General features: G+C 36.9%; 1 protein-coding gene across 1 annotated transcript; it reads right to left on the bottom strand.

Moving 5' to 3' along the window:
* Positions 1 to 11,830: 11,830 nt before the first annotated feature.
* Aadacl2fm1 (AADACL2 family member 1) lies at positions 11,831 to 24,566 on the bottom strand. Its single transcript, NM_177661.3, has 6 exons — positions 24,274 to 24,566; positions 22,821 to 23,028; positions 20,724 to 20,946; positions 18,054 to 18,123; positions 17,032 to 17,203; positions 11,831 to 13,653 (listed from the first exon to the last, which is right to left on the bottom strand). Exons 4-6 carry the CDS (start codon positions 18,119 to 18,121, stop codon positions 13,051 to 13,053), a joined length of 843 nt encoding a protein of 280 aa, NP_808329.1. The 5' UTR covers positions 18,122 to 18,123; positions 20,724 to 20,946; positions 22,821 to 23,028; positions 24,274 to 24,566; the 3' UTR covers positions 11,831 to 13,050.
* Positions 24,567 to 24,927: the final 361 nt, after the last annotated feature.

Below are 24,927 nucleotides of genomic sequence, written 5' to 3'. Positions count from 1 at the left end.
CCTGTAAGAGTAGATTAGGGCACCTGTGGGTTGCTTCTCTGAAGTTGTCCTGGGTGTAGTACATGCCTGGAGTTGACAGGATGCTGAAACACACACACACACACACACACACACACACACACACACACACACACACACACACAATTATAGGTAGAGAATAAAATTAAGTACCTTTGGGAGAACATTTTTTTCCTTGGGTGTACATTTGAAACTCTTAGGTCTTGTTGGTTGTGGGTATGTTGAGCTCCAATTCCATGAACAGGAGAAGAATCTCACCTTCTGCAATAGGTAGTAAGTGGAAACTTTAGGCTATTAATCAGGAGATGTACTTATCTGGATGTAATTTATTTGGAGTATGAGAGGTAGATCTGAATGAGTTTCCTGTAGCTTTTAAGCTTGCAAAGAGATAGATTTTTAACAACATAAACAGTATTTAAGGTGAGCTTATGGAAAACAATAACCTTTTGTGAAGCAGAAGGAACAAGAAAGTTTGTTTTGTTTTGTTTTGTTTTCCTCTGTCTAGGAGACTGAATATATATGAATTTAGCATAACAAGAAACAATTTTAAGTTTACATTTGAAAGACAAAGGAAACTCAAAACCTTAACTTTGTGATTATTATAGTTGATCTTATAGCTTAGCAAAAGAAAGTCTATAGCTAAAAGACAACCAAAGGAAACTTATATTTGAGCATGAGAGCTGATAATGTAGATTAATCATGAGAAATACTTTAAATTTAGTTAAAAGACAATCAAAGAAAACTTAAGATTTGAATTTGTGATTATACACTTGGATCATATAGTGGAATGTTATATTAGGGTTAGGCAAATTTATAAGAATGCTACCAAATAATGTTAGGACAGTGGCATATCAAGAAGAGGAAATATGAAGCATTTAATAACTGGAAACTGAATTTAGGTAAGGAAGTAACAGGTTACAACTGTGAAAGCTTACATCTGAACTTGTGTATCTTTTATCTTGAAGTCTGTAAGAAATCTGTCTGTCTTAGCTGGTTAAAGAATGTATTAATGAGCAATATAGTGGTGGATTACCTTAGGGTAAGGAACTAGGCCTGTTTACTAGCTGTCACTCTACAGTTACCTTAGTTGTCAGTGTACTCAGAAAGATGGGAATAAATTATAATCTAGGAATCATGTATTAATTAAAATGACAGAATTTCTTCTATGGTCCACTACCTAAACAGTTTTCAAGTCCCTGTGGTCTCCATGGCAACTTGGGTTGAGTCAGACCAGCTGTCAAGCCCATAAGATGAAAAGCTTTTTAGAATGTGGAATAAATATGTGAAAAATGAGAAATGATCCCCTTAACTTAGGCAATATGAGACATTTGGCTCTCAGGGTATCCTGTTTTGTCCATAGTGAAGACCAAGCCCTGGCAGTGGGCAAGGCAATGGAGTGGTGTTGTCCCGTGATTCTCTGGATTCATCACAATCCAGGTAGTCTTTTGTCAATGTGTCCATATCTTCTCAGAGACCTTGAGGGGAGAGGGTAACAGTGTTTGGAATATGCCTGTCATAAGCTAACACATTATTACATTTAGTGGACTTCTGGCAAGATTGAGAACAGTATCTATGGAGCATATCTGAGATAGACAACCTATGTTTGTTTAATTACTTGTTTGAGAATGTATCTAGGAAATAGAGCAAACCATAACTTAATGGTAGTAGCAAAAAATAAATAGAAAACAAAAACAAAAAACAAACAAAAATAAGGCTAAGAATATATAGCATAGAATGAAAACCTTATCTTAATTGTTAAGTGATTTTGACAGTTTGTATTAGCAGAGAAAAGTACATGAAGAGACAAATGGCAGAGTTTTGTCTAGTGTACATTTGGCTTAGAGTTGATGTGGATCAGAATGGAAAGAAATCAGAGGGCGGACAGCTGTGACATGAGCATGGCACAGGGACAGAAACCTAGTGTGCCTGTGCAGGTTCAGACCAGGCCATGGACAACGCATGGACCACAGACTGAGTGGTCAGTTGCAGAGGCTCATTTCCCAGCCAGTGTCACAGAGTGGCTTGGGCACCACCGAGGAGCCCTGGCTCTGGGCAAGCCGCACTGATACCCCGGGAAAGAACTGAGAATGAAATGGGGAGCATCAGGCAGAGAAGTTGGGGAGACATTGGCCAGGGCCAAGTTGGCTCTAAGGACTGACATTGCTGGAAATAATGCAAAGAGCGCAGATGGCTATTCCCAGATGCAATCCCACTACTGATCAGCATAAGAGTTTTGACCTGCTCCAATTCTGACCTGGGTCAGTTCCAGGCAGCAGGTGGCATGTGCAAGAGGGTGAGCGGGAGATGGGACACATGAGCATGGGCAGCTGAGGCACCAAGCAGATGGCCCCCGATTGGGGCTGGAGACACTTGCGCAGTCTGAAGTGCACAGACAGCCTGCAGCCCTTGCTATCCCCCCGGTGGCCTAAGACAGTGGCAGCCCCTACAGAATCAAGGGGTCATGGCAGCACAGGGTCCATAGGGCTGAGCTTCCTCCTCTAAGCTAGAAGCCCCAGGACCAGTAGGGTCAGAACTTATGGTGGGTGGGTAGAAAAAGAAGCATTCTGTCTCCTAGCAACTCAACTAATTTACAGGGTAGAAGTCAAGAAAGAATATGGAGAGCTGAGGCAGGAGATGCCTAAGGGAGGAGTGGGGCAAAAGTATGCCTTAGTAGTCCGGGGCAGGGTGTGGGCGGGGGCGGAAGGCAGATGACCGCAGAAAAGCAGCGTCTCAGCGAATAGTGTCCCAGGCAGGGCACAGGGTGTGGAGCACAAGGGGGCAAGGTGGTAGCTTCTTTTCCTGTGGCTGCAGAATCAATGGGCAGAGAACTGGGAGCAGAGCAAGAACAGTGCAAGCAGGGAGAGAATGAGGGGAAAGTCTACAGATTTGCAAAAGAATTTGTTTCAAAAGTGACAGTTAAGTGGCCATGTAGACATATTGCTTTCTGAGTACTGTGAATTAGACCTATACAAGCCCAGTAAGTAGAGACAAGGCAGCAAAGACTAACCTGTTGGGTGTGGAAGTTATGAAAAATGATCCTACCTGCAAACTGAGAATAAAATTCCATGACCAATAAACAGAAAAATATAAAAATAAAGAGCCAGCCAGGTCTAGACTTACCTGGTTGTCACTCTGACGCTAGTGGCTCAACGTGAGTCTCAGACTCACAGGAAAAAGCAGTCTGCCTAAGGTTAGGTCTTTCCTATGGCAGCAAGAGAAAACCACTTCGGGTGGGGGGGGAGGCCACACAAGGGTTAGAGGTCCTAGAATGAAGATCAGTGAAAGAGCAGTCATAAAGCCTGAATGTCTTTGTTGTCAAGAGCAGCACAGGAGTGGCTAGAGGTCAAGAACCCTCCCCTGGGAACACATGAGGTAGGGAGCTTACTTCTTCTCCAAAGTTTGGTTGGAACAGTCTAGCCATTGATGGATCTCCACGTGACAGGAAGGGGATGCAATTCTTGGAGTTTCTAAATCTGAGTCAGGGCACCAATGTTGTGTTTTTATAAAAATGAAGAGACAAGAGGTATGTTTGGTGGATGCACAGTATAGTGTGGGGAAGGGGGTACTTCTAAGTGCCCCTGCTGAAGCATCTCTTCCCCCTGATGGACCAGCCACACAATGGTATAGTATAGAATAGAGTTTATTCAGGGCATTTGGAAGGAAGCTGAGAGAAAGGCTGGTGTCAGAGAAAGGCAGGGAGAGGGGGAGGGAGGAGAGAGGGAGGGAGAGAGAGGGAGGGGGGAGAGAGGGGGAGGGGGAGAGGGAGAGGGAGAGGGAGAAAGGGAGAGGGAGAAAGGGAGAGGGAGAGGGGAGGGAGAGGGGGGGAGAGAAGAATAGTAGAGGCCAGCCATAAGCATGTGGAGAGAAAGGGTGGAAGGGAATGAGGAAGGGGGTGGCAGGAGCAAAAGTCTAGCTCAAGAGAGCAAGAGGTCAAGAGAGTGAGGAGGGAGCAAGCAGCCCCTTTTATAGTGAATCAGACACACCTGGCTCTTGCCAGGTTACTATGGGGCTGAGCCTAGAATAAACACCAAGAGAAGTGGAACTTTTTTAAAACTGCATTTTACATTTTTTATTAGGTATTTTCTTTATTTACATTTCCAATGCTATCCCAAAAGTTCCCCATACCCTCCCCCCAACTCCCCTACCCACCCACTCCCACTTCTTGTCCCTGGCCTTCCCCTGTAATGAGGCATATAAAGTTTGCAAGACCAATGTGCCTCTCTTTCCAATGATGGCCGACTAGTTACATCATTTCCTTCTCTTTCCTACCTCCAAAATTCAAGGACTCTTTTCACCCTCTTTAGTTGTGAGAAATACAACTTAGTGGTTTGTTGTTCATGTTATGTGTGTTTTCCATAATGTTTTGATATACTACTGTAGTCCAGATAGGCAAAGACAATCACAAATCACAACGATGTTTTATTATTATTCCATTTAAGAGTAAATATCAAATGGCAAGGAAGGACAGAAAACAGATAATGAACATGAGACATGAAAACAAGAAAGTTCAAAGCTTTTTCTAGATTTAACTCTGTCATGGGCTGTTTTCTTGTTTTTTGTTTTGTTTTGTTTTGTTTTGTTTTGTTTTCACTTTTGCATGGAATATAACTTCATAAAAACATATTTTATAGTGAAACATAAAACACAATGTGAAGGTTTATAGCATCAGAATGGCTATTCTTATTTTATATATGTTTATTGATTTATATAAACTTTGGAATAATTTCATTTTGTGATACTTTCTTACTTACAAGTTCTTTATAATAAAGCTCTAATAAATTAAAAGCTGAGGGCGAGTAAGATGTTTCTTCCATGGATAGGTATGCATTCCTATATTCTTTATACAATAATGAATCTTTTTCTGGTCAAGCCTGTTGGTTCTCCTTGATAATTCATGAATAATAAAAGAGAAGAACATGGAAAACTGCCAAAGAAATGTCTAATAGCAAGCCCTAGTAACTACATAGGTCAAATTTAAAGTTTGATTACCAGACAAGAGAACCCAGCTAGAAGAACATATCCCAAGTAATGGCAAGAGCTTTGGCTCCAGTTGTTTGGGACCCACGGGAATACCAAGCTTCATATCTGCTACGTATGTGCAGGAGGCTAGTTGCAGCCCTAGTATGCTCTTTGGTTGGTGGTTCGGTCTCTGAGATCACCAAGGGCCCAGGTTAATTGATTCTTGTAAGTTGGTCTTTTTTTGTGGAGTTTCCATACCATTCAGTGCTACAGTCCTTCCCTCAACTCTTCCACAAGAGTCCTCAGCTCCATCCACTATTTGGTTTGGGTCTCTGCATATGTCTGATGATGGAGCCTCTCAGAGGACCCCTATATTAAATTCCTATCTGTAAGCATAACAGTGTAACATTAGTAGTGTTAGAGATTGGTGCTTGCTCTCTATATTTCTTTAAGATAGGATAAAATTGGGATCATATATTTTACGTGTGATTGGTGTCCCTATCACTCCACTGGGGGTCCTGCCTGGCTATAGGATATGGTCTCTTCAGGTTCCATATTCGCAATGTTGTGAGTCATTGCTGAGGTCACCCCTACTGATTCTTAGTGCCCCCCCATTTGAGGTCTCTACAACATCCTTGGGATACCATCACACACACCTTTGTCAGTTGCAGATTTCAATCAATTTTCATCACAACCTCACCAGGACTTTGGTATTTTGAATATTCTAAATTCTCCCATGAGGGAGAAAAAATGCTTTCACTTATAACTCAGGAGAGCCTGTAAAATTCAAGTCACAACATCCCATGCCCACTTGTAATGCAAGTGAAGGACTCTATAAAACAACCTTCCTTGTTATTCTCCGAGAAACATTTGTTATGGGCCAAAGTATTGAAGTACCTGACAGTATAAAGAGGACCTCAAAACCCTGGCCCTTCTTAAGTCAGCTACCTACATCTCAAAATGTCCAGCATATTTTGACATTATGTTTGAAAATTTCAAGCAAGCAAGATGAAGACAACTGTGCTTGTAGGTCAGTGGTAGATTGTCTGGTTTCCATGAAGTGCTAGAGTCAATTTGCAGGATCTCAATAAATAAATGTGTAAGTATGTACATGTACATACATTCATATATACGGGATGTGAGGAAAAGAAGTGGACCAAATTAAAATGGACAGTTGTTGTGTAATACATCCTCTTTGATGTGTCCAATTCTTCCTTGATTCATATATGAAATATTGCCTCATTAGTTTGGTATAATACTTGAATTGAAACAATGCTCGTGAAACATATAACCAAAGTGCATTTCACCAAACTGGAAGCATCTATTGTTGCAAGAATGCTAATCAGGCTTGCCTGTTCCAGTAACTTAATCCAGGCTCCTGAAATCTATGTAAGTAGTTGCCAGAAAGGTCAAATTAGCTTTTTTAGACAGTTCCACTGTGCAGCTGGTGGGCCTACCTCCAGATCACCTCTACTAGAATTTTGAAAACACCCTGTTTGCTTATCCAAGGTTATGAGGAAATTTAGCAACAACACAGGCACTCATTGATGAAAATAATGTTGAGAACAATTCTCTTTCTGGAAATAATATCTTTGTCAGCCACTTGGGATGTTTATGGTGTGCCAAAGCAGTAAAAATTATGCAAGCAGTATCTGTCATAGTCACAAGTGAGTTTCTTAGTATTTTTCACAAATGTTGATTCTCCTGTATGGAGTCAGAAATTTGGAAGGATTCAAACCCCACATAAATCATATCTCAGGAGAAGCCTAAAGGGCCTAGTAAACAGGTTTAGGCTACTGATCCAGACAACTGAACTTATCCCCAGGGCCTCCTACAAAAAAAAATAAAGATCTAACCATGCACATATTTCCAATATCACCTTGTCAGTCTTGTATCTGAGTTGTTTCCAGACATAGGTGAAGATGTAGCTTCTAGATGCCCCCTGTGCATCTTCCTCAATTTGTTTTTTAATGATGGTATCATGAGTATAGTGGTATTGGTAATTGACAGCTATAATTCAAATAAGTTAAGTGACATTCAGATTGCTCCCATAATATTGTTAGTTTGCTATAATGCTGACAAGTCCTTTTTGTTGTCATTGTTGCTTCAATAATTCGCCAATATCTCCTTAGCTTTTTGTTTCAATATACCAGCCCACTAAGTATTTTGGTCTTTTGTTTGTTTCTGACTTTATCATATTTTATATTAGCTGATTAAATTAGACAGGTCTCTTTGAGGTGCCTCCTCTGAAGTCACAGATACTCTTGGTAATCCAAATCTTGATATCTGTTATATAACTGTAGTATGAGTGGGGTTATGTAGCTGACCACTGTCAGAAATGAGAGAATCTGTGTTCTGTGACAGAATGAAGTCTGGGATAGCAGATCCTTGTTAGAATGTGTACAGAAGCCACAGGTAAGACTGGATAGTGCAAGACCTTCAGTCTTACTGCTATGTGCTTGTAAAGGGCATGACATATTAATTACCTAACTAAAGCCTTAGATATTGTCCATTTATTGATAGAGTTAAAACTAGGTTGTTTTAGTTACCTAATCATTATGCCACAGTCTTGACTCAACTGCTTATGTGAGTACCTATTGTCCTTTTATCTTTGCGAGCTTAGTCATGTGATACAAAGCAAGGTCACTCTGAAAACAATGCCCACTCAAGGAGAAGAGTGAGATATCCTTAGTAGCATTAGAGAAACCTCATTGCTGTGGTACTCTTTGGTCTCATTCTCTACTTCTGTCAGGATTACAGTAGGGAAAAAACCAGTTGCAGATTAGAGTTATGAAATAGTGCCAGAAAGTATTTTTTAAAAAAATATTTTAGGGGAACTGAAATTGGCATTTATAAGCACACCACTTTTAGGTGGCTCTCTAAACCACTCGGACTACCTATAATTCAGTGTTCCTGTGCCATTTCTTCTCCCCCATAAAATTCAGTTGTGGAAATAGACTGATGTGGGTGCCATACCAGTTCTGTCTTGTTCCTCTATCCTCATTTTCTGTGTAAGTCAACTGTTTTAATCTTGTGCAACTGATTCCTCAAGGTGTGGCCATGCTCATTGCCACTACAGACAAACATCTACTATAACTCAAAACCTCACAAGATACACTTGATTACCATTCATTGTAGAGGGCCAGAAATACTCAGAGTTCATGATTGACGCACTGATAGTATATCAGGGTTCTGGTACATACTTGAAGTCCCTCCACTCCCCTGACATGTATAAATAGTAATTACTGGGGATGGAGAATTTTCTTAGGTGGTGTTGCTTCCCAACTCTCTTGCCCATGTTTCAATAATTAATCAAAATTAAACTCATTGGCTCATCAAATTAGACTTGGAAGGAAACATGGCTTTGATTTTTGTATCTGTCATTTCTAAAGTAAATAGATGCTTGCTCAAAACTCTTAGAAAATCATCAGAAGTTCCCTATGGTAAATCTTGGCATAGGTAAAGTGTTTGAGCAGAATCATGAGGACCTAGGTTTAGAGCCTTAGTAACCACATAAAACTCCAAATGTCGTGGCATGTTTTCAACCATAGCACTGATGAAACAGAGACAGGCATATGCCTAGGCATTCTTGAACAGTCAGTCAAACCCAAATGGCAAAACCCAGGCTTAGTGAAAGATCCTCTCTCAAAAACAGGGGGAGAGAACACAGAAAATTTCAAGATGTTTGCTGCCTGCCTCCATAGTAAAATGCACCCACACAGACACACACACACACATACTAATACACATGTGCACACATCTCAGGAAACACTGGAGCCATGCATCTTGGCATCTTGACAAATGTGTATGTGTATAAATATAGATGTATATGCATATATGTATAAGTGTGTGTGAGTGTGTGTGAGTGTACAGGGGTGTTGTCTGAGTGGCTAAGGTTTTAATTTTGCCGTGTTTGAAAAGGCAGCTATGTAGCAGCTTTGTAGGGATCTTGGAACAAGTTTGATCTATTTTCAAAAAGAGCAGTAGAAAGAGAGATGTTGGGTCTGGGTCTTGATTGCTCTGCCCTTACCCACTCTCTTTAGGTTACCTAGTGGCATATTCAATCTTCAAATTGTCAATGACAGATGGAACAATATATTCTGTGTAATGACAGGCCAGAACAAGTAATTGGATTTTCTCATCTGCCATTGAATTCAATCATCTTCCATTTTCTGGTCTCCTTCTTTGGTTTTTCTTAGGTCATTTCACCCTCATACCCCTCCATATAGGAACTCAGCCTCATTTCCCATAGCTCCATTTACATTCAAGATATCTTATGCTGCAACCATCAAGACACTTGATTTCTCCTCTGATTTAATCAATATAGATGCTGTAGATTCCAAAGAGACGTGGTGTAAAGCCATACCTGGTATTGCAGAGGGTATCTAATTGGGAGGAAAAGTTGTCTATAGACTAGGGAACCATGAAGATAGAAGGGTCCCTGGCACAACTGGTAGATATTTATGAGAACATTATTTTCCATTAAGATAACAATACACTCAACTTTCCAGGGATCCCTATTTCAGTAGAGACAACATCAGAGTCAGGGTAAGCGAGACAGTGTCTGAAGTAGAAAACTAAACTCCAGTTTAGAACATGCAGTGAAACTAGATGCTACACTTGCTTCTTAGTTATGGGAAGTATGAACCAGGGAGAAGAAACAACAACAAAAACCCATACAATTTGATTCCAGAACTCCAGTGTGTGACCCCTTTTTATTCTACTGTGTAGGAGCGGGTGGTTTCTACTACACCAAAGGTGTTCTTTCATGTGTCTAGAAGATTTCCTGAAACTACATTCTTCACTGATAATATTTGTCAGAAAATGCTAAGTTTTTGAGAAACACAGAGGCCTGCAACATGTTCATAATATTCACAGAGCATGAAAAGAGTCCAGCTACCTCTCAACCCATGCCTGCATACGCTCAAAGTGTGGAAACCTTAGCTATGATTTATGTTCTAGAGCTAATGATATAATGCAGGGACTCTTACATGCCAGGCAAGCTCTTGCCCTCTAAATTCCAACTCTGCTATACAGTTAGTATTTATGCTACTTTATTCTACATGCCTCCAACATTTTGGGGATCCCATAGCTCAATGACTTGTAAAGAAAGCAGAGAACATTGCACGCACAACAGGGACATGGAAAAAGCCTAAGTTAAGGAATGAGTATGGTATGTGGATGGGCATTTTTAAGGTGAGATTATGTTAGGGAGCCAGCAAAGAAGATGCTGCTACTACCAGCCCAGAACCTTCACTCACAGCTCAGATATCACATACCTCAAGTAGTTCCTGGTAAGTTGAGGTGCAGGGCAAGTGAGGAAATTGTTGGTAAAGTTTTAAGGCAGAACACTCATATCTCTTTATTAAAGCTTTTTAGGGTGAGTGAGGACAAGCCTGTAGTAGCCATGTGCGTTCCAGATAAACAGTTAAAGCCATACCTGCCCTGGAATACCAGCACCAAGTGAACTTTTCTACATACAGAACTTCTCCTCTGTCTCACTCATCGCTATCTGTCTTTGAATTTCAAGCATCCCTCAAATCAAACTCAAAGCAAGTTTGGAATGGCGTTCATCTCTCCACTTGAGGGAACGTCAGGGTAGATTCAAGAATTGCTTCCTTGATAGAATGGCTCAAGAAACAGAGAGTAGTCTTAGAAACTCTTCATTTACACTAGCAAGCTTACTATGGGATAACTATGCTTAGCTATTTCACAGTGCAAAGGCCCAAATGTGTGATGTTAGTGATCAAACACAGAGAGGAGCCTCCCATTGGGCCTTTCCCATGCATACTGAACAAGGACTCTGCCATCTTCTACCTTTTCTTCCTGAATGATAATTGGCACTTTGGGGTCCAGTTTGCTGCTTCACTGAAAAGTGACTATAAAGCCCCATTCGTGGTCTTCAGGAGAGTTCTTCCCTTAGCTTTAGGATCAAAGCCCATCATCCCAACAGCTCCAGTCTCCTAATCTTTTTACTCCTAGTGCAGATGACGTATATACTAATGTTTGAGGTGAATAAGTTCCCCTGGAAGTAACAGACTGCTCTAGCCACTTCTGATTTCTTCTCAGCAATTTGCAGTTAGGTATAGCAATCCAGAGTATAGTACTTCTCAAATTCTGACTAAAACTCCAATACTGTAATGAGGGTGCATGTGGTTTCTAGGGAATTTCCAAAACCCATTCCCTGTAAAAAAAAAAAAAAAAAAAAAAAAGAATTGAACATCCAGGAATGACATAACACCAAGCCACAGAAAAAGAAAGGTCATTTACTTCAAAACACACCTCTTCTCTCCCTAAGTGGGAAGTCTGCCAATGAGGCTCTGTGTTGGTGGTTTATGGGACTCTGGGTCCTCATCTTTCTTCTGTTGGTTAGGTTTAAATACCCTCTTCTGGCCCTCTTCAAGTATCTTCCTCAAATATCTTCTGGAACAAAAATCTGTCAACTGAGGAACCCATATTCCCTTTCCATATCTTCCTATGTCCTTCTAATTATTCCTCAATTTGTGATCAATGCTTCCTGAAGACAGCAAATTTTCATCAAGTGTGGTTTGATATCATGACAATACTCTTCCTCATTCACAAATGAAACAAGCAGAGTAATGTTACATACCATGTTATAGCTTCACAAACAAGAGCAAAGAAATCTTCTAGTCAACCTTTTCTTCATGTTCTTAACACAGCTTAGTATCTGGATGGCAAGGAAAAGGCTCACATGGAGAAATATAAGACACCAATGAAGTAATCATACTCAAGATGAACAAAACAACTCTAGCTGCAGAAAGACATTCATGAAAATATGTTTGGAGATGAGGATTTCATTACCAACTAAATTCACAAGACACACTTAATTTCTATTATGCGAAGTTTATTCAGCATTATGAAAAAAAGCACCAAACATGTCCAACAACCATACACAAGGAGCAGAATTACCAGCACATCACAAAACTGAACATTGGTTTTAATGCTTCCAAGTAGAAATGAAGCTATTTATGAGTTGATTTGTGTTTACAGCAGTATGTGTTCTATCATCACAGGGAAGCAAACATGTCTGGAGATCAACTCACATAACTCTCTGAATATACAGTCTCTGTGTGCACAATGCTTCATTACAAAAGTTCAAAAAATACTATAAATATTTCTCCCTACAATCTATAATTCAGTGGGTACTACCATACGTAATGGCATTAAGAGGCATTGTCCCACAATAAATACAATCCACATAGGTTTCCATCAAATTTGATGTTACAAAAGAGTAAGTTAGGCACAAATGTTCAACTTTTAGGAACAGTATGTGATCAAGTAAACTTCCTCTCATATACAAAGTATTCTTATAAAAAGCAGAATATAAATTTCATGGGGAGTGAGTGAAGACAACAACTAATTTAATTCACCCTGAGCAGATTATGCTAATGGATAGAGATCACATGATTGGAAAAACAATAACAGAAGTACAGATCAATGCTCAATCCATACAAATGTCATTAGAATTGTACCTTTTTGCACTTCTCCTCATTAATGTTTTCTATTCTTTAGTCTTCTTTTTATTCATTTTTTTTTGAGACAATGTGTCACTAAACACCAATGGCTGTCCTAGAACTAGCTACATAAACCGACCTGGTCTTGCACTCACAGAAATCTGTCAACCTGATTGCCTCTCTGCCACTGGGGTGCTGGAGAGTAATGTGCCAACCCATCCAGTCCCCATGACTCCTTTCCATTTTTATTGGAAGTTATTTTGTTCATTCAAGACATTCCAAATTTGGCTTACCACTGCCATGAAATATCTAAAATATGTTGGCATGTAACCAAGCACATGTTTTTCCACTCTTCTGACATTTTTAACTACTCAAAGTACATTTTTAACAACAAATGGTAATTAATATGAATAATGAAGCAAGTATTCTCATTTTAATGGTATTTCTAAGATCAAGCAAGTGAAGTTAACTTTCTCAAACGTATACAGTAACCTTTACTCAATTTGAAAGAAAGCTTTATCCACAAGTCACTTAATTTTGTGCCCATTTGTAACCGTCACATTTCTTTATTGATTACCCAGCTACATGCTTTATTGACTTATAAATTTTCTTCTAACCAATTAATATACTTATCTCTTATTTTTAATCCTAAATTTAAAAATACTGGAGCTCTGGTGAATGATAGGGCTCCATGTATTCCTTTCTCTATATGCTCATGAGTAACTTTCACCCCAACATTTCTAAGCCGTGAAATGTAAATAAGACTATCATCTCTTAAGAGATCATGTTCACAAGTGACAATGTATGTTAATGGCAAACTCTGTAACTGGGTGTCATTGAATAGCAAAGGGGACAATCTGCTATCCACAAGTACTGGATAGGAAGCATTCAATTTTCCAAGAATTGGTTCAGTGTAAACGTAGTTCTTTTTGTACTTCTCAGGAAGGAAGTCACTCCAGTTAACAAACTTGAACAGGTGTCTTGACTCTGTTGGCATATGCTCATTTCTCAGTGCAGCCTGGAGTAGAACTTTGTCTTCAGTCACATATAGGCATGCCAACTTAATTATCATCTCCCTGGTCAGAATTGGACCATGTTGATACTCTTGATGGGATGGTAGCAAGGTATCAAGTGATTGTAGGCCAGGATACATCAAAGCTTGTGCTTTAATTTTATCTTTGAAGTTTGGATCATTCTGTAGCTAAAAATAGAATGAAGTCTAATGAATCAATAACTTTCAAAGAAACAGATTTGCAATTTCATTTTAAAAGCCAGAATTCAATAAATTTATCTGAACCTCTAGTGAATTTCTCATGACATTCATTATTAGTTTAGATACATGAGAGTACCATTCCATTCTTGTCCATGTAGAAACAATATATACTCTGTTTCTCACACATTTATTCACATAGGACAACCAAACAGGAGCATCAGTTGCAACTTTCTGAGGATGATAAGATTTTTATTTGTGATATTGGATTATATTCTACATTTGGTTGTTTTTTTAGAAATTCAGCTATTGTGTGTGTTTGTGTGTGTATGTGTGTGTGTGTGTGTGTGTGTGTGTGTGTTTTAATTAAGTCTTGTTGAATATCTCAGGGTTGTTCTGGAACATTGTGTTCCCTTGTTTGAGTCTCCAAGATTCTATAATAATAACCATGTATTAACACATCTAGTTCCCCCAGAAGAATTTTGACCCAGGTAATATAATGAGCAAAATCTACAAATATAATGAAATACAATCGACAATCCGTACATATAAAGTCTAATGAAACTTGGCATGCTAAAGCAAGCTTTTAACATTTATCTAAGTGGGATAGTGTGAGAGACAATACAAGCGAATAATTTATGAAAATCAGAAAATCAGAAGATCAGAAGAAATGAAGGCTCTGTTTGTTATCAGAAATAAGAGGAGTCATGAGTCTGGAACTACATTCTTTGCTTCTTGTACTCTCCACTGCAGTGAACCTAAATTTTACCTGTGAGTGTGAGTACTTCCATAGCACCAGCTTCTATAGCAGTTCTGCAACAGTAATTGTGTCTGCTGCCAATCCCTGGGAAGTTCTAAGCTATGAAACATGCTTTTAAGGTCATGACCTCGTAAAGGCAAAAGACTTACAGAAAATGACAGAAATTACTCTATAGGTAAGGCCCAAGAGAATTCAGTTTTGGAAAAATTGCTGCTATTACTATGCTTTTCCTGTTATTAAACATATACAGCAATCACTAGGTGTTATCCCACCCCTTTTCAGCAGATCTCTGCAGATCCACAAAGATGTACTGTCTTGCAGTGATGCTATATAAACAAATAGATGCCTTCTTAATTCTTAATAGTGATCCTATAAGAATTCCTAAAATTATAATCAATGATTATTAAGATCAATTGTAGTGGGACTGCTATTACATCCTTTTCTCATAATCAAAACTACAATGAGAACTCTGTCAGTCTCTCATATATGCCACCAGTTAATTGCTTCTAGTTACTAACCAGATTTTCTACTACTCAGATCACATTCTAAGAGGTTGTTAAACAAGCATCCAAAGGTCACAAAATAGGAACTAACAATTTATTATAGGTGATAAAATACTGACTGGCTTTATCTATAGAAAACTTCACTAATGACTTAGTTATGTTTTTTTTTTTTTTTTTTTACTTGCAGTGAACCTGTGGAGCTGTGACTGGTGGTGGACGTTTAGCCAGATAATTACTCCTAGTAGATAAGCATGTGAACATTCTCTGTTGCAAACTACTATTTCAATTTATTATTTGATTTTTGTGTGAACTTTTGATAAACTTTTTAACATGTGAAATGTGTGTGTGTGTATTTGTGTATTTGTGTGTGTGTGTATTTCTATTGTCTATGAACAGTGGGAAAAATGTTTCTACATACTTTAACATCATTTTTTTCCACTGGTGAAAAATTCTGTTTATACAGTAAGACTGAATATGAAAGGAATTGGATTCTTAAGAAAATCTTTGCCCTTAATAAATGAAATATTTTGTTATGTTAATTTACAACACAAAACCCATATCTTATGTATTCGAGTACATCTACTTATGGTTTTCTATTAGAGGGCCATGACCTCCTTCAGAGCCTTTTTGTACACTCATGACCCCACCAAAGAAAACATTAAAATGACTCAAGACATTTTTTTGAGTATTTTTAGGTTATAGAAGATGGCATTTCATTGGGCTTTTATAATGGCTAGATACAAGGATAGTTTTCTTTAAATAAATTAATTAGTCATGAAGAACGAAACATCACTGGTTGGATAGTAAGATTAAGGTAAAGAAAAAATGGAAGTATTATGTAAAATTCAATAAATACAAACTTTGAGACTACATCTACTTTATAAGAAGAAGCAGCCAGTCTGTATAACAAAAATGGTACAGAATATTCATTTTCTTCTACAAAAGCGTTTGTGGGATTTTGAATCATCTCTTGGGTTCAGATAGCCTTTCAAAATATTAGTTATTTGATAGTGATGATTTAGCTATACTGATCAAGAATTTTAATAGTTGGCAACATAACTTTTTTATAGTAGGAATGTTTCTAAGCATATGTTGTCTGATGTTATCTATGACAATCTACATTTTTACCACATTGTCACAGCTACTCATCAATATCAACTAGCCTAGATTTAGAATCAGGTAGGAGGTGTGGATTGAAGCTCTTGTCTAGGAGTGTCTATGGTGGTATTCAGACAGAATAAAGGAGTAAATATTCATATTTAATGTGGAGGTACCTCTATATTAGTTGAGGCTTCATAAGAAGAAAAGAGGAATACATAGAAATGAAGGTAGATATCCGAAATCATGTCCCCAGACTTCTTGACTTGGGAGCTAGGAGCAAGCAGTCTCACACTCCTAGTGCTACAGCTATAATCAATGACCACTGCCATGCCTTTGCTGCTGTGATGCACTTAATGTTCCAGTGGCCATTTTAAGTTTTTCCCTGCATTTTCTTGTAGAATGTTTAGTTTCAGACTAGAAAAACATTACTACACTTCTCAGCTATAATTATACAAAAATATTCAGAAATTCTTTACAGTTTTTCTAGTTAAATTTACGAAGTATGAGCAACAACAACAATAAAAAACAATCCTATATTGAAATGAATAGAGCAATTCAAAGCAATTGGTGGACTTTTATCTAACATGATCAGGGTAAGCAATGGTTATCAGTACAACTATCTAATACTTAATTCTTAAATACTGTGGTGGGAGGCTCACAAGGTGAAGGTCCTCACAAGCTACAGACCAATTTACAGAATCTAGTCAAAAGCCTGTTTTGAAACAATAAGTTTAAAAAAGAAAATTGTATAGTCCTTGGTAGAGCATTTGCCTGGCAAACACACAGCCCTGGGTTCAATGTCCTGAATTTTCTCCAAACTCCTAAAAATGTAAAATTTTAAAACTTGTCCTTAGCATTAGACAATAAGGCCACATCTAAAGTAATATCATGCAAAATGGATAATCATACTTGTTTAATTTAAATTTCAGAGGTAACACTATAAAAGTAATGAGACACAGCTTGTTTTGCATTAGGATTAAAACGTCTATTACACATACAACGTACCAGTTGAGTCACTGTTGCTGCCAAGGTACCCCCAGAACTATCTCCCATAATACAGATGCGTGTGGGATCCACTCTGTATTTTGCAAGAATATTTTTCTGAAGAAAGAACTTGATCGTATAAACACAGTCTTCAAGGGCAGCTGGGAATGGATACTTAGGAGCAAGCCTGTAGCTTTAAAGGTAGATCAAGCAAAACCACAACAAAACCCTTGTTAAAGTTATTCAAGAAAATATCTCATTCTTACCAACAGATACACTGATATGTTGGCACTACTTTGAATCCTAAGTCTCACCAGTAAACAAGAGCTCACTGGTAATGTTTCTCTATAAATGAGGAATAGTTCTACTTAAGGGTTTCAGGCATTGATTGCAAGTCTATTTCTGCACTATGGAGTTGGTAAGATACACAGCAATTTTTTTCATTCCTATTAATGAAAATTTCAGTAGTACAGTGGACAGATATGAAGTATGAAGTCCTAAGGTAATAAGTATTGCCTCATATCTTTTATATATTATTGTAAATGTTGGGAAAAGTTTGTTGATAATATTAAGACTTTTCATTTGGATAATATCTTGAATTTTCAAGTTATTGAAATATTTTTGCCTAATAGAATTACAACCAAGAACAACTCTAACTCCACACAGTGCTTAGAAACAGGTCAAATAAGATCTAATATCTCAAGGATATAACGAGTATACCTTTCTGTATATAAGTGAGAATTTTAAGTTTAGTTGCACACAAAATGAGTTGTTTAAGAATCCTTAAGTTCATATTCAAAGAAATGTTATAACTCTGATAACAAATATGCTTATTCCTCTGGCCTCAAAATTGTGTCTAAGATGGCAGAAATCAAAATAACTAACGTGGACTTTGGGGATGCATTGACCTTAAAATTATGAGAAAAAATAAATATAAACAAACCCCCATAGGATATGTGTATTTGTTGGTTGGGTGACAGCTCTGAATAGACCAAGTTTTGTTGTAAGTGCCTGGCCTGTGGTAAGTATTGTCTTTCTCTTACTCTATCCCCACAACAACAGCATCAAGCTTGTTTGCTGTCCATCTGTTCAGATCATCATAGGCTGACATCTCTGAAATGAAAGGAATAAATATAAAGTGGTTCACTGTAAATAACAAACAATGGAAACACAGAAACAGTCATGAATATGCTAGAAGTGTGAAATGTGTTTGGTTGGTTGATTGACTGACTGACTGACTGATTTGTTGATTGATTGATTGATTGATTGATTGACTTATTGATCCGTTGATTGGAATTCAGTAATCACTTATTGTCATAGGCAACATTCTCTCAGAGTTCATGAAGAAGATTGTCTGCAACTCATTACAAACATATTCCATAAAACTCTTGGGAGAAGTATTAGAATATCTGCAATTGTGTTGAAGATGACATTGTAGGCAGCATTATAATTTTCACAAATTTAGAGATTCACCATAATTTTTATTTATTAAGGAAGTTTTCAATGGCAGGATATCAATTTAAATGTAAGACAAGGTGTACTATTTAGTGCAGTTAGAACTAATGAGGTTCCCCCCCCCAAGAGGCTTACATATTTATGTAAGTTCAGGCAATTTAATAAATTTACAGTTAAACTTTAGGTTGCCATTCTGTATATAAATGAGAATTTTAAATTTCACTAACATCAAATAAGAATGTGCTCTTGCATTTGTAATTTCTTATAAAAAATTAACTGTAAATAGTTAATAAACTTAAAAGAGGTAGAAATAAATATATGCTCCTAAAATTTTTAACAGAACTTAATGTCAATTATTCTTTTAAATAACAACATATACTCATTTACTTACAAAGCATAAATTTGCATCCATATTAAACATAAAAATAGTAATTGCCAGGAAATTAACAAGAAAAAATAAAATGTGATTTTAGTAAAATTTCCAACAATTTACTGAGAATTCACAGAGTTTGGGGAAACATATATAGCTAAATGTGTTAGAGGGAGCAGAGGCAGAAAGTGGACAAGGTAACAAAAAGGGAAGATAGGTGTCTACATGTCAAAGTTTGACATAGGATTTATCAATAAATAGATGCTATTTCTGAGATGTTTATTGAATAATCAGTGTGGCCATATTTTCACATCATGGTAGGTTGAAAAAGAAGGTAATATGAATGACAAAATGGTGATGAGCCACAAAAAAGATAATATGAATGACAAAATGGTGATGAGCCACAAAAAAGATAATATGAATGACAAAATGGTGATGAGCCACCTAACAGGAAATAATAGGGATAAATCTAAATGATAGTCTACATAGTGTGGGGAGGAACAAGTGTTTCTGGGAGTTTTAATTTTTTTTTTTCAGATGTTCAGATCATCATAGGCTGACATCTCTGAAATGAAAGGAATAAATATAATGTGGTTCACTGTAAATAACAAACAATGGAAACACAGAAACAGTCATGAATATGCTAGAAGTGTGAAATGTGTTTGGTTGGTTGATTGACTGACTGACTGACTGACTGATTTGGAAAGATGCAGAAATTTTTTTTATACAAGGTCATAGTGTAGCAAAGAGCAAAGGATTCTTTCAGATTACACTGTTCCAGGAAAGAATTAAAAGGCAAAAAAGAGAAACATGGAAATAAGTCTCAAAAAATGAAGAATAATATGGAAATAATTAGAACTGGAGGCTGAAAGAGGTCAAGGCAGAAAAGACAATGCATATTTAGAAATCAACAAAGGGTAAAATTTCGGGTACAAGAAACATAAATCGGGTAATGATTTGGAAGAAAATATAATTAGCAAAGTAGAGACTCATTTTGACCAAAAAATAAACATGTCTTATCCCAGGATGTAAGTATAGAGTAAAGAAGGAGGGTAATGAATAAATATGAAATGAAAGAAATGAATAAGATGCCAGTAAGTTTCAGACAGTGAAGACAGGTAAGGAGACAAGTGGACTGGGAGATGCCAAACATGCACTTATATCCCAGAAGAGCAGGTAAGGCAACAGGATGGCAATTTCAAAATGTCACTGGAGCAATGTCCCAAATGTTTCTGTGTGGTGAATCCATAAGTTACCAAAAGACTAAAATAGTATGTGTTTATGTTTCTGTCTGTCTGTCTGTCTGTCTGTCTGTCTGTATGTCCATCTGTCTGTCTGTCTCTCTGTCTCACTGTATTAGCTACTACACTAACTTCCAGGCAAGAGTTGACTACTCAACTAAAGTTATCATTTATATCATTTTTATAATTTTAGTACAAAGTTATGCTTTGTTTTCTAATCCTCAAGATTGTTATATCACACTCTACAATTTGAAAAAATTAGCTATAGTATGGCAACTATATTATTTCATATCTAACAATTAATTCCTGGTTCACATCATAATAAGTGATTATTTAATATATGTGACTAGGTTATCTTACTCTAAATTACAAGTATATTATTTGTACTTTCAAGTTTAAGATATGAATATATTAATTTAAGATTTGAATGTCCAACAAAATCATCTTGATTTTTACCTGGTTATTTTACTACCAAATTATATATAAAGAAGAATGTGAACTATGGCGCATACATTCCAATGTAACTCTGTTAACATATACATATTACTCAAGCCAACATTGCACTGGCAAATGTCTGTCAACTCATTCTAGACAGGGATTATTTCAATATGAATATATCAATAGCACACATATAGAACTATACTTACTGTAACTTCCCAAGACAAAGGCACCACCATGAATGAAAATCACAGCCGGTCTCTGCCTTTCAGACTTCCTCTTTGGCAAGTACAGACGGACAGGGATGTTACTAAATTTTGTGTCAATCACTGTAATGTTTTCATCTGAAACTGGTTTTGTAAAGTGAACTGTCGATAACGTTACAAGTACATCTTCATATTTCAGAAGACCTATATATTCACCTATTGTGCCCTATAAAAACAAGACAAAATTTTAAACATTATGCATCTATATTTTAATAACAACAATATAAATGATGGGATGATAATAAACAATGTGATAAAACTCTAGATTTTTATATCTTAACTTTATTTTCGAAGCATGAACATCTCAGTGTGGATGTTTGTATGAAACCTTCACAAAATTTCATCTATCAACAATCAATCATGGATAAGGAATGGGTCAACAAATCTAACATCCCTTCCTGAGAAAATATCAGTAGCCATTTGTTAATTAGAAAGCAGTAGTCATTTTTCCCCGTATCTGTTAATGTGTTACCTTTGGTATAGTAAATAATCTGCTTCCAATGCCTAAGCAATAAACTAATTAAAATTATTGGACTGAAGACTAGAATGAAGGCATGGAAACCTACTTGTTGAGAAAATGGATTCTAGAAGGCAAAGGAAGTTATGGGAGAAGTGTACTTCTCAGGTAAATGCATAAAACTGTCAAACAAAAAAATAAATACATACCTGGAAACTTCATTCCTATTTGCTAACTTTTATAGGGCTAGAAGTTGATATGCATATTACCAGCAGAGGACAGTAATCACCAATTTTACCCACTGTGAACCCTGAGAACTACAATAGCCACTGGACTGGCAAGGCATACCCATTGTTGCAATAGTGCTTTCAATAATTGAGCATATTCGTATTGGATTTAAGTCCATTTCACAAGACAAAATCATATCTGGCACATCTGTTGGGTCATACATCTTTGAATAGCAGGCCCTATGCCACAAAGAAAGAACCTACTACTGCCTCTCTAGTATATAGTATTAAATGTATTCTTATTGTCTTATTGTAATAGCCATAGATTATTGCATCTCTCAATCCTCACTAGAGATACTTTTGTTTGTACTAGATTGTGATTAACACAGAAATGCAAAATGGACCACTGTGAGAAGAATAAGAGACTACTGAGTACTCAACTCTAAAAGGAATATCTATAATACCTTCTCTCCTGTTAAATCTCAGAAATCATTCCAGAAGAGGAGACTGAAAGACTATCTAAGCCAGAGATACTGAATGAATACAAAGAAAGAGTGTTCTCCAGACATAACATGACATGTTACGCTCAGGGACTGTGACAGCATGCATAAGAACTGTGCAAGGCCAAACCAAGCCAATGCCTCTCACAGAGAAGGAAGATGGGCACAAAACTGTTACCCCTTGCCAAGATTCTGCTGACAATTTATAGCCAGAGGGAGAGGGAGAGTCAGTGTTCTTTAACAATATGTCTTCTGGTACGTCTAGTGGATGGTTGCAACCTGAAGAGTATATGTTCCTCATCCCTAGCTCCGCAATAGACAACTGGTTACTCCAATCATGTACACCTGCAAGATACACCGGATGGAAGAGAAGAACTGATCCTCCTATGATATACTGAGACCTCTACATATGCCTTGTCATGAACCTTCCCTCCAGCTCACACACACACACACACATACACACACACACACACACACACACATACACACACACACACACACACACACACACAAACTAATTAATTGGTTAGTTGATTAGTTTTAAAATGTAATAAACAGTTCTTGAGTATTTTCTAACTACTAAAATATAAACAAATAGATGACCTGTTAATATGAGTGCTTAAGCTTGGTGTATTCAGATAATTTTTCATTCAATGAATTTGCTCTTGAAAATTTGAATTTTAGCAAATGGCTTTCTTTCTTTTATGACAATATTTTCTGGATGTAAATTGGTATTCAAACATTTTAACACTGTAACAAAAATGACCAATATTAAGACTATCACATGTTCATCTAATATACCTAATCTTTAATGCATAGAACAATCCAAACAAATATTTAAAATTAGTTTCCTCACCTATAGGTTTAATCGATACAATGCGGAGTCAAGGAAGTTTCTCAAGATTATGTGTGGATAGTTTACAAAACTCTTTCTAGCCAGGGCAGTGGTGGTACATGCCTTTAATCCCAGAACTTGGGAGGCAGAGGTAGGCAGAATTCTGTATTTGAGGCTAGCCTGGTCTACAGAGTGTGTTCCAGGACAGCCAGAGTTACACAGAGAAACCCTGTCTCAAAAAAACAAAAAAAAAAGTCAAACAAACAAACAAAAAACTAAAAAAAAACCCAAAATACCCCCCCAAAATAAAACCACCTCTTTCTAAACAGCATATGATTACACAATAATGCACCATTTTTTCAAGACTATATTATAAAGACTTAGTTTTCACTTACATATGTGAAAAATCAAAAGACTTATTGTCTTTGCAATCTAAATTGTAAGATTCAGTGCTAAAATTATCAAAGATTTCCAAATTTTCCAGGATAAATGTTAATTACAAATTTATTTTGTCTACTATTATTTTAAAAGTACAGTATAATAACTCATAATGTCAGATACATAAAGTGTATTTTGATGATATATGCATGATGGTTGAGAACATGTGAAGCTAAGAAAGTAAGAGCATCATAATAGAGCGAGATGTTCTGGTAGATAATGTGAATTTGATGAAAGTATAGATATTTCTCACCCTGGGGTTTAAATACATGTGAAATAATCAAAAGACAATGGACATGGGCTGGCTCTTGTATTCATTCTTCAATTAAGGAAGCAGAATATTTGAAAAGGAGAAGTGTGGAAGAAAGACTCAGAGACTCAGAGATCATCAGTTGGAGAATGCTGTGTCCTAGAACTCTATTACACCTTGGGCTGCTGTCACTTCTGGTCAGCTACTGATTCTGCTTCCTTACTTTTCACCCTCTCTCTGTTAGAGTTGTTAAAGAGCATTTCTGCAAGGTATCCACTTTGCACATTAAAGAGCAGAGTACAATCATGCAGCACAGGGCTCAAATTTAAGTTGTTACTCTCTCCGTATGCGCTCCTCTGAATATTTTTCCTCTCATATTAACAATACAGGTAGAAGACAGTAGAGAATTAGAGGAAATATATGCATATGCAAAGAAAGCATACATATTACATCATCAAAAGTGCCAGTTTCTAACTATACAGGAACAATTATAGCAATTATATCCACACTGTATATTCTAAGATAACCCCAGAATTTCAACAGTTTAGAATTGGAGACCAACAACAGAAGCTATGGAGATATTAAAAAAGAAAAGTCCTAATTTAGTTAATAATAATTCTTATCTTTATACTATAATTATGAGAGCAGGTTTTTTCTTAGAACACAAATGAAAGTTAACAATATTCTTTTAAAAGTAATGCTTCTTTCAAAATTATAATGTCAATAGTATTTTCAAAATATTCAAGTGTTCTGTCTTAGTCACTGAAAAAATTATATTTTTCTTACCATAAGGTTTCAAGTTTTAGCAATTGCATCCAGAGCCATTACTTTCCAAATTTCTTCAATGTTGTCGGGCATGGGTGTATAAATATAAGACTAAAAGCTAACATAAAGCTACCCCCAACAGAGAGCTTTGAATCCCATGGTATCACATCCTCTTCCCAGTGCAGAGATTAAAATATTTCCATAAACACTGAATTAAAAAGCCACAAATAAGTACACACCGGGAACCCTCTCAGGTAATAAAACTATTCTCATAATGCAAAGCTGATTCTTAAATCAAACATTACAGTACTGGTTCTAACTTCTTTAGTCATAGACTCTCAAGTAGATGTTGAAATACATCAGGTCAGGTAGCTTTTATTATAACATGTAATTAAAATTCGGTGTTTCTTCATTCTGTGGTATTAATGCCAGCATGAATTAGTCTTAGGAAATCAGGCCCCAGATGCAAGCATTGGATAATTCTTAAAGTAATCTTTGGTGGTTGCAATATTCTCTAACAGGTTTATAGAAAGTTACTTGAATCCAGTCAAAATATACACTAATATCATCACTAAGTATTATTAGCTATGTTAACAAACTCATATGGATGGACCAATTTTTAGAATGAAAGAAATGGTGTGTGGAGACTTGTTCAAGTTTAATCATGCACCAAGC

Source organism: Mus musculus, chromosome 3 (assembly GCF_000001635.26).
Source record: "Mus musculus strain C57BL/6J chromosome 3, GRCm38.p6 C57BL/6J".
NCBI lineage: Eukaryota > Metazoa > Chordata > Mammalia > Rodentia > Muridae > Mus > Mus musculus.
This window is presented reverse-complemented; position numbering and strand designations above follow the sequence as displayed.

Coding starts and splice junctions, on each gene's coding strand:
- Aadacl2fm1 (NM_177661.3), bottom strand. CDS start 18,121: ATGTCAGCCTATGATGATCTGAACAGATGGACAGCAAACAAGCTTGAT. Junction 17,204..18,053: donor GCTGTTGTTGTGGGGATAGA/GTAAGAGAAAGA, acceptor CTACCTTTAAAG/CTACAGGCTTGCTCCTAAGT. Junction 13,654..17,031: donor CAGCAACAGTGACTCAACTG/GTACGTTGTATG, acceptor TTCTATTTTTAG/CTACAGAATGATCCAAACTT.